This window comes from Salvelinus alpinus, chromosome 2, assembly GCF_045679555.1.
Source record: "Salvelinus alpinus chromosome 2, SLU_Salpinus.1, whole genome shotgun sequence".
Taxonomy (NCBI): Eukaryota; Metazoa; Chordata; class Actinopteri; order Salmoniformes; family Salmonidae; genus Salvelinus; species Salvelinus alpinus.
This window is the reverse complement of record NC_092087.1, coordinates 48,612,199-48,630,688: the sequence shown is the minus strand read 5'-3', so window position 1 is coordinate 48,630,688 and position 18,490 is coordinate 48,612,199. Positions and strand designations below refer to the sequence as shown.

General features: G+C 45.4%; 1 protein-coding gene across 1 annotated transcript; it reads right to left on the bottom strand.

Annotated features, from left to right (window-relative positions):
- Positions 1-14,584: 14,584 nt before the first annotated feature.
- Positions 14,585-18,126, bottom strand: LOC139540942 (proline-rich transmembrane protein 3-like). Its single transcript, XM_071345026.1, has 3 exons — positions 17,157-18,126; positions 16,938-17,039; positions 14,585-16,812 (listed from the first exon to the last, which is right to left on the bottom strand). Exons 1-3 carry the CDS (start codon positions 18,124-18,126, stop codon positions 15,107-15,109), a joined length of 2,778 nt encoding a protein of 925 aa, XP_071201127.1. The 3' UTR covers positions 14,585-15,106.
- Between the last annotated feature and the right edge of the window lie 364 nt (positions 18,127-18,490).

The window sequence follows — 18,490 nt, the reverse complement described above, 5'->3', positions numbered from 1 at the left end:
CATAAGGTGAATGCACCAATTTGTAAGTCGCTCTGGATAAGAGCGTCTGCTAAATGACTTAAATGTAATGTAAATGTTATTGGAAAAGCACAAACATAACATGTTCTTTCACACAGGTGTGTGCTTTTCCAAATCATGCCCAATCATTTGAATTTACCACAGGTGGACTCCAATCAAGTTGTAGAAACATCTCAAGGATGATAAATGGAAACAGGATGCACCTGAGCTCAATTTCGATTCTCATAGCAAAGGGTCTGAATACTTATGTAAATAATGCATTTCTGTTTTTCATTTTTAATAAATGTGCAAACATTTCTACTAACCTGTTTTCACTTTGTCATTATGGGGTATTGTGCGTAGATTGATGAGGAAAACAATTATTTAATCAATTTTAGAATAAGGCTGCAATGTAACAAAATGTGGAAAAAGTCAGGGGATCTGAGTACTTTCCGAATGCACTGTACATGTAAACATGAGTAATAGTGACCAGTAGCAGGATAAATCAATAGATACTAATTAGCAGAAGCATAGATATGTGCGTGTGTGGTGTCAGTAAGAGTGACAGTGAAAGTGTATGTCTGAGTGGGTAGAGACTTGTGGTTCGACATAGAGTCAGTGTGGATAGTCTGTGGGAGAGGGAGAGCAGTAGTTGTTAGCCATTTAACAGTCTTATGGCCAGGGGATAGAAGCTGTTAGGAGTCTGTTGGTCTGAGCCTTGATGCACTGGTACTGCCTGCTGGATGGGACCATGGAGAACAGTCCATTTCTTGGGTGGCTGGAGTCCTTGGCAATTTCTGCGGCCTTTCTCAGACACCGCCTGACGTGAACGTCCTGGATGGCTGGGAGCTCACCGCCAGTGATGCACTGGGCCGCCGCACCACCCTCTGTAGGGCCTTGGTTGGATGGGCTATTTACAGATGGGCTGTGTACAGCTGCAGTGATCGGTAAGCTGCTCTGACAGCTGATGATTAAAGTTAGTGAGGGAGATAATAGTCTCCAACTTCAGTGATTTTTGCAATTTGTTCCAGTCATTGGTAGCAGAGAAATGGAAGGAAAGGCGGCAAAAGGAAGTGTTGGCTTTGGGGATGACAAGTGAAATATACCTGCTAGAGCGCGTGCTACGGGTGGGTGCTGCTATGGTGACCAGTGAGCTGAGATAAGGCGGAGCTTTACCTAGCAAAGACTTATAGATGACCTTGAGCCAGTGGGTTTGGCGACGAATATGTAGCGAGGACCAGCCAACGAGAGCATACAGATCACAGTGGTGAGTAGTTTATGGGGTTTTGGTGACAAAACGGATGGCACTCTGATAGACTGCATCCAATTTGCTGTGTAGAGTGTTGTAGGCTATTTTATAAATGACATCGCCAAAGTCAAGGATCGGTAGGATAGTCAGTTTTACGAGGGTATGTTTGGCTGCATGAGTGAAGGAGGCTTTGTTGTAAAATATGAAGCCAATTCTAGATTTAATTTTGGATTGGAGATGCTTAATATGAGTCTGGAAAGAGAGTTTACAGTCTAGCCAGACACCTAGGTATTTGTAGTTGTCCACGTATTCTAGGTCAGAACCGTCCAGAGTAGTGATGCTAGTCGGGCGGGCGGGTGCGGACAGTGAACGGTTGAAGAGCATGCATTTAGTTTGACTTGCATTTAAGAGCAGTTGGAAGCCAAGGAAGGAGTGTTGTATGGCATTGAAGCTCGTTTGGAGGTTTGTTAACACAGTGTGCAAAGAAGGGCCAGATGTATACAAAATGGTGTCGTGTGAGTAGGGGTGGATCAAAGAATCACCCGCAGCAAGAGCGACATCATTGATATATACAGAGAAAAGAGTCGGCCCGAGAATTGAACCCTGTGGCACCCCCATAGAGACTGCCAGTGGTCCAGACAACAGGCCCTCCGATTTGACACACTGAACTCTATCTGCGAAGTAGTTGGTGAACCAGACGAGGCAGTCATTTGAGAAACCAAGGTTGTCGAGTCTGCCAATAAGAATACGGTGATTGACAAAGTCGAAAGCCTTGGCCAGGTCGATGAAGACGGCTGCACAGTACTGTCTTTTATCGATGGTAGTTATGATATTGTTAAGGACCTTGAGCGTGGCTGAGGTGCACCCGTGACCAGCTCGGAAACCGGATTGCATAGCGGAGAAGGTACGGTGGGATTCGAAATGGTCTGTGATCTGTTTGTTCACTTGGCTTTCGAAGACTTTAGAAAGGCAGGGCAGGATGGATATAGGTCTGTAACAGTTTGGGTCTAGAGTGTCTCCCCCTTTGAAGAGGGGGATGACCGCGGCCGCTTTCAAATCTTTAGGAATCTCGGACGATACGAAAGAGAGGTTGAACAGACTAGTAATAGGGGTTGCAACGATGGCGGCGGATCATTTTAGGAAGAGATGGTCCATATTGTCTAGCCCAGCTGATTTGTCGGGATCCAGATTTTGCAACTCTATCAGAACATCAGCTGTCTGGATTTGGGTGAAGGAGAAGCGGGGGGGGGGGGGGGGGGGGGCTTGGGCCAGTTGCCTCCGGAGGGTGCAGAGCTGTTGGCCGGGGCTGGGGTAGCCAGGTGGAAAGCATGACCAGCCGTAGAGAAATGCTTATTGAATTTTTTTAAGATGGTGAGGAAAGCACTTTTAAAGAACAACCAGGCATCCTGTACTGATGGGATGAGGTCAATATCCATCCAGGATACCCGGGCCAGGTCGATTAGAAAGGCCTGCTTGCAGAAGTGTTTTTGGGAGCATTTGACAGTGATGAGGGGTGGTAGTTTGACCACGGACCCATAACAGAAGCAGGCAATGAGGCAGTGATCGCTGAGATCCTGGTTGAAAACAGCAGAGGTGTATTTAGAGGGCAAGTTGGTCAGGATGATATCTATGAGGAAGCCCATGTTTACGGATTTGGGGTTGTACCTGGTAGGTTCCTTGATCATTTGTGTGAGATTGAGGGCATCTAGCTTAGATTGTAGGACGGCCGGGGTGTTAAGCATATCCCAGTTTAGGTCACCTAACAGTACGAACTCTGACGATAGATGGGGGGCAATCAATTCACATATGGTGTCCAGGGCACAGCTTGGCGCTGAGGGGGGTCCATAACAAGTGGCGACACTGAGGGACTTATTTCAGGAGAGATTAATTTTAAAAATTAGAAGCTCGAACTGTTTGGGCATAGACCTGAATAGTATGACAGAACTCTGCAGGCTATCTCTACAGTAGATTGCAACTCCGCCCCCTTTGCCAGTTCTATCTTGATGAAAAATGTTGTAATTGGGGAGGGAAATTTCTGAATTTTTGGTGGCCTTCCTAAGCCAGGACTCAGACACGGCTAGGACATCAGGGTTGGCGGAGTGTGCTAAAGCAGTGAATAAAGCAAACTTAGGGAGGAGGCTTCTTATGTTAACATGCATGAACCCAAGACTTTTACGGTTACAGAAGTCAACAAATGAGAGCGCCTGGGGACACACAGGACCTGGGTTAACCTCTACATCACCAGAGGAACAGAGGAGGAGTAGGATGAGGGTACGGCTAAAGGCTATAAGAACTGGTTGTCTAGTGCATTGGGAACAGAGTATAAAAGGAGCAGATCTCTGCGCGTGGTAGGATAGATTTAGGGCATAATGTACAGACAAGGGTATGGTAGGGTGCGAGTACAGTGGAGAAAAACCTAGGCATTGAGTGACGATGAGAGAGGTTGCATCTCTGTGTCACGTCCTGACCATAGAAAGGTTTTATTTTCTATGGTAGAGTAGGTCAGGGCGTGACTAGGGGTTTAGTCTAGTTTATATTTTCTATGTGGGGTTCTAGTTTGTTTTTTCTATGTTGGTGTTTTAGTATGATTCCCAATTAGAGGCAGCTGGCTATCGGTGTCTCTAATTGGGGATCATACTTAAGTAAAAAAAATTCCACTTGTGTTATGGGATATTGTTTGGCGTTAGTGCACTTTGCACCGCTGTAGTCACGGTTTGTTCGTTTATTGTTTTGTTAAGTTTCACTATTAATAAAGCATGTGGAACTCTACATTCGCTGCGCCTTGGTCCATCTCTACACCTGACCATGACACTCTGGAGGTGCCAGTTAAGCTGGGTTCGGTCTTCGCATGTGTGGGGGGTGGGGCAAAGGAGCTATCTGAGGCATGTTGAGCGGGACTTGGGGCTCCGCAGTAAAATAAAACAATGAGAGCTACCCTAAACAACTGTGTACAAGGCATATTGACATTAGAGAGAGGCATAAAGAAATCACAGGTGTTGATTGGGAGAGTTAAGACAACAGTGGGTAAGACAACAATGAGTAAATGGCGATGAATGGGCAGAGAGGGTCAGTTAGCTACACACAGGGCCTGAGTTCGAGGCTGGGGCCGACAGATAAACAAAATGAAGTACCGTGTTAATGAACAGCTCTTGACTTGAAGCTCTTGACCCTCTCCACTGCAGACCCGTCGATGTTTCCTGTAGTCCACGTTCAGCTACTTGGTCTTGCTGACGTTGAGGGAGAGGTTGTTGTCCTGGCACCATACTGCCACGTCTCTGACCTCCTCCCTGTAGGCTGTCTCATCGTGTGTGTGTGTGTGTGTCTCCGTCACCAGATCTCAACCCAACTGAACCCAAAAACACCAAATTATGGAATTTGGTGTCGCATCCCTCCAATAAAGTTCCAGACAATTGTGGAATCTATGCCAAGACACTTTGAAGCTGTTCTGGCGGCTCGTGGTGACCCAACGTGCTATTAAGATACTTTATGTTGGTGTTTCCTTTGTTTTGGCAGTTACCTACATATAGGTACTTAGTTTTATTAGTTGTATTAGTTTTAGCAGTAGTTTTATTAGTTGGTCAATTCGATTGTGGGTCTATTAAATGAATTAGACAGTAGCTAGTTGCCATGTTATTCTTGTTACTAAGTATTGTTTTGTTTATCTTGAAAATCAGATGATGCATCTCAAGAGAGTTCATACTGCACAATTTCAAATACTTTTTTTTTTATAACTTTGGTGCGATTGTTCACAACTAAGCACAAAAACCTAAACAGAGCATCAAAATGGCTAATTTTCAATTGACTGAGTACAACAAACAAAGTCACTTGTTCACTGCACCAAACCACTCTTTCAATTTGGATAGATATTCAATCTAAGTATCTCTGAATGGCACACATAATGGCACACATAAGCCATGTCTCAAGGCTTAAAAATCCTTCTTTAACCTACCTCCTCCCCTTCATCTACAGTACACTCATTGAAGGGGATTTAACAGGTGACGTCAATAAGGGATCATAGCTTTCACCTGGATTCACCTGATCAGTCATGGAAAGAGCAGGTGTTCCTAATGTTTTGTACACTCAGAATATATAGGCATAAATACTACATCATCATTCTCCATCAGCCAGTGTGCTTCCATAGGACAAAGTGGAAAGAGGAACTGTAGTGTTGTGTGCAATGCACTGCGGAAATACCTGGGTTGCACAGGAGGTTGGTGGCACATTAATTGGGGAGGATGGGCTCATAGTAACGGCTGGAACGGAATTAATGGAATGGTAATCGAACTCATCAAACACATGATTTCCATGGGTTTGATACCATTCCAATTACTCCATTCCAGCCATTGTTATGAGCCTTCCTCCCCTCAGCAGCCTCCTGTGAACAATATATACCATTCATTATTTGAATTTCATTGATACACTGTAAGCTGATTAATTTTGTCAAGCAGAGAGACAGGTGATAGTGTATCAGTTGACAAGTCACGTAGAAAAGGTGATCTTGTACAATGTTGCATGGGGCAGAAAAGGCTTAAAACACCTTGCTATGTTTTTACAGTAGCCAACTGCTTTACAATACCCCTATTTATGATGATTTGTCCTACGTATGTACTGTACAAGAATAATGATACTGTAATACTGGCATAATTCTCAACATGCTCACAACCTGCCATTGGATACAAAAAATGATTATTGCATGTCAAGTTAAAATCAAATACTGTACGGGAAATTATATTTACCATCTACTATTCTTTCTATTCAGCACTTCAAAAAGAACAGTTTTGAAATATGTATATAATATTTTTTGCTATTGGATTAAATGGTAGTTAAAATGACAAGATGGGGAGCCTATCATTCATTATCTGATGTATTGGTAATGGTCTACTTCTTAGACTTAGATTTTGCATGAATAACTCAGGGGTGAAAGATGTGTGAAAACCCAACAAATGCATAATAAAAGGTTCTGAACATAAGATAGGGGGAATTACAAGTGTTATCAGTTTAGAGTTGTGTACTCTTTGAACTCCCGTCACATACAGTATGTTACCGAGGTCAACACATCACCCATTTCTACATTGAGTAGGGTATAGCAAGAGTATGGCAGTATTCCACCAGCCACGTATTGTAATAAAATTGCACGAGACTCAAGCCATGGACCAGTGGATACCAAACTGACCCATTTTGTTTCCATTTTCAGAAGTGGCCCTTGAGCATGACAGGTGTGCCGTACATTAATCCATAAAAGCTAGTGCTACCCTGTACCATACATAAACAGATGCAATAGCTCAGTGATCTCATTGTAATTGCTTTGGGAGAAAGAACTGATAGATGCATTGAAAATAAATTGTTCCCTTTATGCAGCGTTGACTTGGAGAACCATGCAGGCTTCATGAGTCCAGAGGACTCCACTCTGCCTAACAGTATACCCAAGTGTATTTATTTAGCGTTTCACAAAGCATGCTTGGCAATTGTAAATTCCTCCTGTTGAAAGAAATGTGTGATTAGAATGAAACTTGAATTGTTATTTGTGTATATAGTACATTAGATAATTACACAAAATTAGTTGTTGAGGGTTGTTGAGAGGGAAACTGGTCAAACGGGGTATCCAGGCATTTGTGGGACCTGTGCGTATCTAGGCATTTGTGGGACCTGGAGAAATTCTTTAGGTGGCATATGTAGGGCCTGGGTAGCAGGGTTACGGGAATGAGTGTGTTTAGGAGTGGTACTTGTGGTTGGAGCTGCAGTTGAAATAGTGGTTGGGGGTGTTGTTGGGACAGAGGGTTGTTGAAGGGGACACTGAGGGAAATGGTACTGGGGGAAAGGGCCATAATGGTATCCCTGGTATACGTACGGGTATCCAGGTGTTAGTGGTCGGTAACAGGTGCAGGTGCCTGGGTCGTGAGTTCAGGGATTATGGGGTTTAGGGGTAGGGGGAGTAAGAGTGGGTTCAACAGGAGATGTTGACACAGGCATGGCTTTCTGGCCAGGGTGATGAGAAAAATAATGGTATTTGGGGTAACTGAGTTGCTGAGGGAGTAGCCTTGCTGTCAGCAGGAGAGGATGGAGTGGATGGAGAGGGAGGGAGTGTAGTAGCTGCAGTGGTGGTTGGTGCAGCAGTGGTTTGAGGGGGGCCTGCAGAGCAGGAGACTGTGAGCTCCCCATCAACCGAAGGCATAGACCAGCAAACACTCATCATCCTGAGGGGGAAAAAACAGTGGTGTAAAGTAACTAAGTAAAAATACTTTGAAGTACTACTTAAATCGTTTTTGGTGGGTATCTGTACTTTACTTTGCTATTTGTATTTATTTATTTAACTTTTATTTAGTCAGGGGAAACCCATTGAGACCAGGGTCTCATTTTCAAAGGTGCCCTGAGCACAGCAGTACAACAGTACAACAACTTTCAACATTACAACCACAACAATCTCTTCATCGCTGGCATACCCGACACCCCGACGAGCTCTGGGGGCCCATGCACCTGTCATTGCTTTTTTTGTTTATGTCATGAATAATTTTGACAGTAACGCTCAAAAGTAATTAATTCATAAACCGTTTTAATTTCCATATCTACTAGGAAGCTAAGTGTTTGTTTCTTCGGCTTCAGGAATGTGACTGAAAAAGTGCCCCAGGTCTTTAATTGTTGACGCACGGATCCCTTTTCACCAACAACCGCTGAATTGCAGAGCGCCAAATACAAAAACAATTGCTAAAAATATTTATAATCATCAAATCACAAGTGCAATATAGCAAAACACAGCTTAGCTTGTTGTTAATCCACCTGTCGTGTCAGATTTTGAAAATATGGTTTACAGCGAAAGCAATCCAAGCGTTTGTGTGAGTTTATCAATCACTAGACAAAACATTAAGAACACCTAGCAGCCATGTAGATTGGTCACGAAAGCCGGAAAAGCAATAAAATGAATCGCTTACCTTTGATGATCTTCGGATGTTTGCACTCACGAGACTCCCAGTTACACAATAAATGTTCCTTTTGTTCGATAAAGATTATTTTTATATAAAAAAAACTCAATTTGTTTGGCGCGTTATGTTCAGTATTCCACAGCCTTTGGCAGATCATCAAGGCTTGACGAATAGTATCCGTAAAGTTCGTAGAAACATGTCAAACGTTTTTAATAATCAATCTTCAGGTTGTTTTTAACATCAATAATCGATAATATTTCAACCGGACTGTAAACTGTTCAATACTGGAGAGAAAGAAAATGTCGAGCAACGAGTGTCGTGCGCATCAACTAATGGAGGGACATCTGTGTATCCACTGACGCGTTTTGATAAGTCTCGCTCATTTTTCAAAATAAAAGCTTGAAACTATGTCTAAAGACTGTTCACACCCTGAGGAAGCCACAGGAAAATGAATCTGGTTGATATCCCTTTAAATGGACGAAAGGCAGGCAATGGAACAGTGATTTTTCAAAATAAGAGTCACTTCTTGGTTGGATTTCCTGTTCTGTTATACTCACAGACAATATTTTGACAGTTTTGGAAACTTTAGAGTGTTTTCTATCCTACTCTGTCAATTATATGCATATTCTAGCATCTGGACCTGAGAAATAGGCAGCTTACAATGGGAACGTTATTTTTACAAACATAAAAATTCTGCCCCCTAGCTTCAAGAGGTTTCAAAAAAAAAATCACTGATTCAAATTATAAGGGGGATATCGGTTTACAAATGCCGTGGTCAAGGCTGAAACGACGCCAATGCAATGAGTGGAGCTTACTTGGGTGTTCAGAAATCTCATCAGACGGAGAGCCTTATGCTTCTTATGTAGTTGTTTGAGTTTAAGTTAAGAAAGCGATCTCTTCGCAGAAACGACAGTTACAGGGATGGTATAAACAGCTTGATTGTCGATGCAACATCAGGGAATCTGTGCAGAAGGGAGGAGTGCTTCAAATACAGCAGTTCTGCAACATCTTTAATTGAGCCTCTCGTTCTCCTTAATTGCCGTGCTCAAAATGTTACGAAAATAGATGAACTGTATATGAAGCTCTGGGGGCAGGTTGTCTAGATACTGGACAGCCAATAAATTGGCAGATGCAAACAAATGATAATATTTTGTGGACAATAGTTATTGAGTGCTTGAACTAAAAAAGCGGTTTGCGTTTTTCATTCATGCTGGTAAACCGGCGTTTGTGTTGTGTGGTTACAATATCAACAGTCCATTATCGCTGGTATGTCTTGGCATGTATCATTCAAGCCTAAGTTTAAAGACAATGTCTCAGGCAAGATTGTCGCAGCTGAAGACGGTATTTAGCTATAGATAGTACACAGTATAATGAAACAATCCCTAGTAAGCTGTGTTTTGAGGGTGGGCTGACTGTATTATTTGGCATTAATAGACTGGTTTTAAGCACAATAACTTTCTATCCAAGCTGGGAGGGAGTGCGAGGACGGCTCATGTCATGCAGGTTCAGGTAGCCTATACAGGACAGCTGTATATTGTGAAATATCAGTTGGTAGCTGGTTAGTATTCTGGTTAATATTTGACAATGTGCAATGTTTGCATTTTCAACTTTAACTACTGAAAAAGTAATTGCGTTAATGCCACCAGTCAGCAGTCTAAAAGTGCAGCATTGTGACACCGTGTATAGCTTCTGGGTCTGAAGTTCAAATGTATGCAGATGATACAGTGATATATGTGCATGCAAAGAGCAAACAACAAGCTGCACAAGAACTCACTACTGTAATGGTCCAGGTTACAAAGTGGCTCAGTGACTCGTGTTTGCATCTCAATGTGAAAAAAACTGTTTGCATGTTCTTCACAAAGAGGGCAACAGATGCTACTGAGCCAGATGTCTATGTGTCAGGGGAGAAGCTCCAGGTGGTATCTGATTTTAAGTACCATGGCATCATACTTGATTCCAACCTCTCTTTTAAAAAGCATGTGAAAAAGGTAATTCAGATAACCAAATTCAAGCTAGCTAATTTCCGATTTATACGAAATTGTTTGACTACAGAGGTAGCAAAAATGTACTTCAAATCTATGATACTCCCCCACTTAACATACTGCTTGACTAGTTGAGCCCAAGCTTGCTGTACAACATTAAAACCTATTCAGTCTGTCTACAAACAGGCTCTCAAAGTGCTTGATAGGAAGCCCAATAGCCATCATCACTGTTACATCCTCAGAAAGGATGAGCTCCTGAGTTGGGAAAATCTTGTGCAATACACCGACGCATGTCTTGTATTCAAGATCCTAAATGGCCTGGCTCCCCCTCCACTCAGTATTTTTGTTAAACAGAAAACCCAAACATATGGCAGAAGATCCACAAGGTCTGCCATGAGAGGTGACTGTATAGTTCCCTTAAGGAAAAGCACCTTTAGTAAATCCGCTTCCTCTGTGAGAGCTTCCCATGTCTGGAATACACTGCCATCAGACACACATAACTGCACCACATATCACACTTTCACAAAATGCATGAAGACATGGCTAAAGGTCAATCAGATTTGTGAACATAATCCCTAGCTGTGTATTGCCGCTTTCCATGTTGTCTGTTGTCTGTAGCTTGTGAGGTGTGTTAGACCACTGTGCCACTCGGGAGCCCCTAAAGACAAATGCTTAATTTGTAAATTATGTCTGAGTGTTAGTGTCCCCAGCTATCCGGGAATAAAACAAATAAAATAAAAAAGACAATCGCGCTGTCTGGTTTTCTTAATATAAGTAACTTTAAATTATATATAGCATTTACATAGGTGTATTTTAGCAAATACAATTACTTTTGATATATTTAAAACCAAATACGTTTAGACTTTTACTCAAGTAGTATTTTACTGGGTGACTTCCATTTTTACTTGAGTCATTTTCTATTAAGGTATCTTTAATTTTACTCAAGTATGCCAATTGGGTACTTTTTCCACCACTGTAAACTGGTGATCATCACTTACTCTTACTCCAGAGAATGGGAGCGTTCAATCGGATCCCTTTTGTCAAGTCGGTGACCAACATCTTTCGAAGTTTGTTGTACTATGGGATAAAAATTGTCTGACTTGCGCCTACATGAACTTTACAACAATCATGTGATCAAAGGTCAGGATGTTTTGACTGCAGTCAACTTTCTGCTCGACACCAGCTGCAACTAGTGGCCAACGTCTGCATTGTGGGAGGCATTATTTGGCACAACTAATCATTCAAATGTTTTTGTTTGACTCAAGCGAACGGGACCAAAGACATGACTAATCAGGAAGCAACTTTGCCGCGAATAATATGTATACGGTGGATATGGTCATGGATGCCGGCCACAGAAGCAGTGGCAGGACATAGTTACCACCTTGTATGAGAGAGAATAAAGCATTTGAGTGGCATTATGCTAGTCCTGTGAATGTGGTATAATGACCAATATGAATAGAGGCTCATTTTTTATAAATAAGTAAAAGTTAGTGAGCTTTCATGGAGGAAACGTCACCTGTTGTGTGACATGGCAGCCTTGGTATGGTGCAACAAACATCTAATATATCTGCGTGACCTATTCACAGAGAAGCCACAGTGAGTTGGCATCCGGAACAGGGGAAGAACAGGAGACCCATCACCTGCACAAGACAGAAATACCTCAGGCTCACCCCCAACTCATTTGGGTCACAGAATTTACCTGCATCAGCTAGATCAGTGTTTAATATATATATATATATATATATATATATATATACACTGCTCAAAAAAATAAAGGGAACACTTAAACAACACAATGTAACTCCAAGTCAATCACACTTCTGTGAAATCAAACTGTCCACTTAGGAAGCAACACTGATTGACAATAAATTGCACATGCTGTTGTGCAAATGGAATAGACAAAAGGTGGAAATTATAGGCAATTAGCAAGACACCCCCAAAAAAGGAGTGGTTCTGCAGGTGGTGACCACAGACCACTTCTCAGTTCCTATGCTTCCTGGCTGATGTTTTGGTCACTTTTGAATGCTGGCGGTGCTCTCACTCTAGTGGTAGCATGAGACGGAGTCTACAACCCACACAAGTGGCTCAGGTAGTGCAGTTCATCCAGGATGGCACATCAATGCGAGCTGTGGCAAAAAGGTTTGCTGTGTCTGTCAGCGTAGTGTCCAGAGCATGGAGGCGCTACCAGGAGACAGGCCAGTACATCAGGAGACGTGGAGGAGGCCGTAGGAGGGCAACAACCCAGCAGCAGGACCGCTACCTCCGCCTTTGTGCAAGGAGGAGCACTGCCAGAGCCCTGCAAAATGACCTCCAGCAGGCCACAAATGTGCATGTGTCAGCATATGGTCTCACAAGGGGTCTGAGGATCTCATCTCGGTACCTAATGGCAGTCAGGCTACCTCTGGCGAGCACATGGAGGGCTGTGCGGCCCCACAAAGAAATGCCACCCCACACCATGACTGACCCATCGCCAAACCGGTCATGCTGGAGGATGTTGCAGGCGGCAGAACGTTCTCCACGGCGTCTCCAGACTCTGTCACGTCTGTCACATGTGCTCATGTGCTCAGTGTGAAGCTGCTTTCATCTGTGAAGAGCACAGGGCGCCAGTGGCGAATTTGCCAATCTTGGTGTTCTCTGGCAAATGCCAAACGTCCTGCACAGTGTTGGGCTGTAAGCACAACCCCCACCTGTGGACGTCGGGCCCTCATACCACCCTCATGGAGTCTGTTTCTGACCGTTTGAGCAGACACATGCACATTTGTGGCCTGCTGGAGGTCATTTTGCAGGGCTCTGGCAGTGCTCCTCCTTGCACAAAGGCGGAGGTAGCGGTCCTGCTGCTGGGTTGTTGCCCTCCTACGGCCTCCTCCACGTCTCCTGATGTACTGGCCTGTCTCCTGGTAGCGCCTCCATGCTCTGGACACTACGCTGACAGACACAGCAAACCTTTTTGCCACAGCTCGCATTGATGTGCCATCCTGGATGAACTGCACTACCTGAGCCACTTGTGTGGGTTGTAGACTCCGTCTCATGCTACCACTAGAGTGAGAGCACCGCCAGCATTCAAAAGTGACCAAAACATCAGCCAGGAAGCATAGGAACTGAGAAGTGGTCTGTGGTCACCACCTGCAGAATCACTCCTTTTTTGGGGGTGTCTTGCTAATTGCCTATAATTTCCACCTTTTGTCTATTCCATTTGCACAACAGCATGTGCAATTTATTGTCAATCAGTGTTGCTTCCTAAGTGGACAGTTTGATTTCACAGAAGTGTGATTGACTTGGAGTTACATTGTGTTGTTTAAGTGTTCCCTTTATTTTTTTGAGCAGTGTATATATATATAATGTGGAGCTCTCCCCCTTTGACCTTAAGGGTCATTGCTTCGTTGCTGTTACTGATGGCCCCATGCGCTGGAGTTTAGCATCCAACTGGTGCCATTCTGGGAAAGAAAACGAATTAACAGGATCTGTAAAGGCTCAAACATTTTCCTTCTTTAAAGGTGCAATCTGTGATTCAAACGACAAAGTTTGGCACCTTGCCACTTTCTTGGTAAACAGCTGAGGTATGGCACTGGACCAGGGCCGGATTACCAAACAGGCATGTAAGGCACGTGCCCTGGGGCCTCCTGTGCCAGGGTTCCCAACCTCTGAGGGATCCCCAGATAGCAGGGCCCCCCCAGATAGCATATGAACACATCAGTTGAGGGCCCCCTGGATGTCGGGTCCTAAGCCATGGCAAAATGTGTAGAATTTGAGGAAATTTGCTTTAAACTGCACTATTCTCTCTCGGCCTCATAGCAAAATGTGTTGGTCGGCCTGATAACCAGCCTCAAATGCAAATGTCAGAGATCAGTTTTGAGTTTTAATGCTGTCAGATGCGGCCGATTCATCGTTGGTGCTACCGAGACCTACACTTCTCAGTTGGCCGGAACGGACATTAAATTTTGGCATCTTTTGGCACAGGAATGCTTGCGTCTTGTGGGTCCGGCTTAGAACAGAGCTCAGCGTCGCTGTCACCATAAAGTACAATAAAGGATGTTTCCACGACATCCCACTTTTTCACATGCTGGCGCACACAAAATTCGGTGTAATTTAGCTAGTTTGTATGAACAGATCTGCTAGAAGTTGCCCCACATTTAAACCACTTTCCTAATTGATGTTGTTGTGCCCTTGAGCAAGGCACTTAACCCCCCACAAAAACATCTCCCCGGGAGCCCAGTGTGGCAGACCCCGCACCTCTCCAAAACCTGTACAGTATGTGTTTTCTTTCGGAGGGGTTGGCTTAAAAGCGGTAGTAAAATGTCAGGTTGGCCCTTGTGTGCAATTGACCAATAAAGTGATCTTAATCGTACTCTTTTACTGAAATTCATAATGAGATGGTAAAAACATCACAATGAACACGATAACTTTATAACACAATTGCAAAAAAAGAGTAATAAGTAGACTTCTTTAACTGAAATATTTATTAAGAGAACATCGAGTTAAAGTACAGTAAGTGAATTTAACATAGAGAGCTGATCAACAACACTGAATATGTTTATATCTTATATATGACTTTATCAAACTTCTGATGAGTGGTGCTGTTCCCTGGCCAAGTGTTCACTGTGGAACCACTCAAGTCCTTTCGTACTGATATGAAGTGACATGGGCATTTGGATGAGGTGATGATGACGTCACGGTCAGCTCATAGATCTGTAACATCATCACTGCAGCCCACACTGGACCAGTCATCCTCCTGAGGGACCCCTGGCTTATTCACCTTGTTTGGAACGATAGGCATGTATATATATATCATTGTCTGGAACGTCCTCCTGGTGCTCAGGGGTTGGAGATGGCTGAAGGATCTGGTTATCAGAAGCCTCCGGCTGTAGCTGTGGCTGTGGGTCTGGCTGTAGCTGTGGCTGTGGGTCCGGCTGTAGCTGTGGCTGTGGGTCCGGCTGTAGCTGTGGCTGGGTGTCCGGCTGTGGCTAGGGGTCCAGCTGTAGCTGTGGCTGTAGCTGTGGCTCCGGCTGTAGCTGTGGCTGTGGGTCCCGCTGTAGCTGTGGGTCTCGCTGTAGGTGTAGCTGTGGCTCAGGCTGTAGCTGTGGCTGGGTGTCCGGCTGTGGGTCCGGCTGTAGCTGTGGCTGTTGCTCCGACTTTGACTCTGCCTCAGGCTGTGCCTGGTCATTTGCTCTGAAATGATCAGAAGTTGCAGGCCTGGAGCCAGCATCCACCTCCCACCTACAGCCAACATTAGAGGTGGGAGAGGTGAGAGAGGGTGGCGTGATCTCACTGTCCGCCAGTGAGGTGTCAGTGTCAGCACCAGCTTGGTGGGTCCAGGTGGAAGGAGGTGGGGCTGTGAAGAGGCTGCCTACCCCTAGGAGGTGTCCGTTGTCATGGTGGAGCGCGTTGTCGATGCTGCGGCTTAGGTTGATCGGGGACTGGGGGAGCATGTCAAACTCTATGAGGGAGAGGATGCACTCGCGCTCACCCACCCGCTGCCACAGTAAGTGGGTATCACTGCTGCTGCTGGTAGTGGGTTCTCCACCCTTGTGATGAGATGGTGACATGGTGTCCCTCAAGCTGTGTGTGGTGGGGGGATTGTCATAGACACGTATGGAGCCACTGTCTGCTCCCGAGTGATGCTGCCCCGCCCAGTTTTTCGGTATGAGCTCTGCCCAGTTTTTCTCAAAATTCCTGAAAGGCCCTATCCGCAGGATTTTCCAAAACGATGCTCTCTCTGGCCTCCCTTGGCCATGGTCGCTCCTGGCACGGCTCCTCAGAGGGGTCCAGAACACCCAGGAGCCCAGCACCAGCATAGAGAAGCCCCAGAACAGCTCCAGCACCCGTGCCCAGAACTGCCCCAGCCACCAGCCCCAGCCAAAGCGCCTCCAGTCCCCCAGCAGCCCATAGAGCCAGAGCAGGCTGTAGATCTGCAGGCCGGAGCACAGCACCCCCAGGAGGGCACACACTGCCGTCACGCGTCTTGCCCGCTCCTCAATCCTCTGAGGGGCCACCCACTGGTGTATGGGGGTCTTGGAGAAGGGCTGCAGGTGGGAGAGTGACTGAGTGAGAATGCCCAGGCAGAGAGTCAGGCCCCAGCAGAGAGAGAGGCTCTGTAGAACCAGAGGAAAGGCATGGGACAGCGTTGGGGAGAGCAGGTCGGCTGCCAGCAACAGGGTACAGTGTAAGACTGCCAGACTTCCCACCACACGAGGGCGCTGCATCGCGGGGGACAGCAGAATCATCGCCAGGGTAACCTGTGCCCACAGCAGCAGCAGCAGAGGCAGATTATAGAGGGCAGTGAGGACCGGCCGAGACAGGATCCGGCGTGTGCCGTACGGGTCAGTGAGGAGGAGGACAACACGCAGAGCCCCGGTCAGCAGCAAAAGCCTATTGGCCAGGGTTAGGACATCACAGAGGGGGTGGAGCATATTAGACCGTCCAACCATTCCCAACACAGCCACACAGGACAGCAGCAGGAAGAGTCCAGCAGAGCCATAGACGTGGAGCTCCCAGGCGAAGGCCAGCGTGCGGCTCAGGTCCTCCCAAAGAAGGAGGGTGCCGTTGGTGCCAGTAGGGAACACGCAGGTGCCAAGACCCAGCACACAGGGGCCTCCATTCAGGTTCTGATGTGTTACGGGACCAAACACACCGTAGCGGACAGAGGGCGCAGGCCAGAGTTGACCCTTAGCTGAGAAAGTGAGAAAGGTGTGTGAGAAAAATAGAATAGTTTATAATCTCATCAAGTAATATAGAAAGCATATTAAGAGAAAGAGAAATTGCACGACTTAGAACAACAAAAAAAGGGCCATTTACTGTTTTCTTCATGTTGATGGATTATGTGTTTCACGTCAGGTGGTGATTGTACCGGGAACTCAGTTGATTGTATGTCAGGAATGGATTGAGTTTGTTCCTTTTCTGAAAAACAAAATAATCATACACATATAACTTCTAGCAGAGGAAACACTTGGATATTTTGTGAGTAATTAGAAATAAAAACAGAATTAGAAAATAGTCAACTCTTGTGCCACTTACCTCTTTGAAACTGTCCTGTCACAATGGGTGCTTGTTTGGGATTGGCTGATGACAGGGTGGAGGAGTGGGACAGTTTTGCCTGAGTGTCTCTGCTTATGGGAACCGCTGAGTCAATCACAAAAATGTATTTTAACACAACCACATCTTCTTCCTCATTCTCCTCCAGTGCTCCAAGCCCTTCTTCTTCTTCGGGAGTGGCCTCTGTAATTGTGTCTTTAGGGGATTGGTGGGAGCTGTGAGGAGTTAATGGGTTTGGAGAATTGTTTATTTCTGATGTCGAGTTGACAGTTGGCTCCATTTGTTTTGAGATCTCTACAATAGAATACGCAGGTTCCAAATTGAGTACACTGTCATCGTCCCCTATGGGTGACAAAGATAATTTAGACGTAGCTCTAAATGTAAGCTTGGTCAGTGGGCTCTTGGCCGGTGAACGCACATCCTCTGACGTTTGTAAGCCAGCTGGTCCTGCTGTGCTGACGCTGTCTTGGGTCTGTTTTTGTGGCGTGGGAGGGGGGTACAGAGAAGTAGGAATGGAGGAATGCACTTCAAGTTCCTTCGCTTTCTTCTCCTCATTTCCAGGCGCAGAATTGATAAGGAGTGTGCTGGCAGGTGTCTCTTGTTGACTTTCTATTATATCCGTGTCCCCAAGTCCACTATCATCCATAGACTCATCACTGCCATAGGATGTGCCAACCAATGCCCCATCTAAGTCCTCCATACTGGTAATCCTGTTTCCTGGCACCTGCATACCGCCGGCGGGCAGAAGGATGTCTGTCCCTGGCTGTTGTGTTGTGGTAAGCTTGGGGGCTGTTGTACCCATGTTAGAGGTGGTGCTGAGGAAGTTAGAGAATGCAGGGAGTGGGACATGGTCAGAGTTGCTGGATGAGGGTGAGATGGCCCTGATAATGTTTCCAGGTGAACAGTGAAGCAGTGTGGCCAGCACCAAGGAGAGAGATAAGAGCCACACCATTGCTCAATGTAACCTTGAAGCAGCAATCATACCTTATAGAAGACCTGCAGAACAAAAGAAAGGAAAACGTAAGTGAGGTGGCTAGACGCTATAGGACGTAGCAGCAGGCAGACAGGCATAACACTCTGTTTGGACAAAGTAACTTTAATGGATAACATTCACTATCTGTGACACACTGACTATGAGTCTGGGAGTTGTTGTTCGTGCTTAGGTAATGTGGTTTTCCAGGGTAATTTGCAGGTGAAGGGGTTAGTAGCGTGACGTCTGTCAGGGTGAGCAGCAGGGCTGTTAAGTAGCAGCTTGTAAAGGTAAGCTAAGGGTAAAGTGTCAAACAGCTTCCCTCCTGATTATTAATCTGCACTTC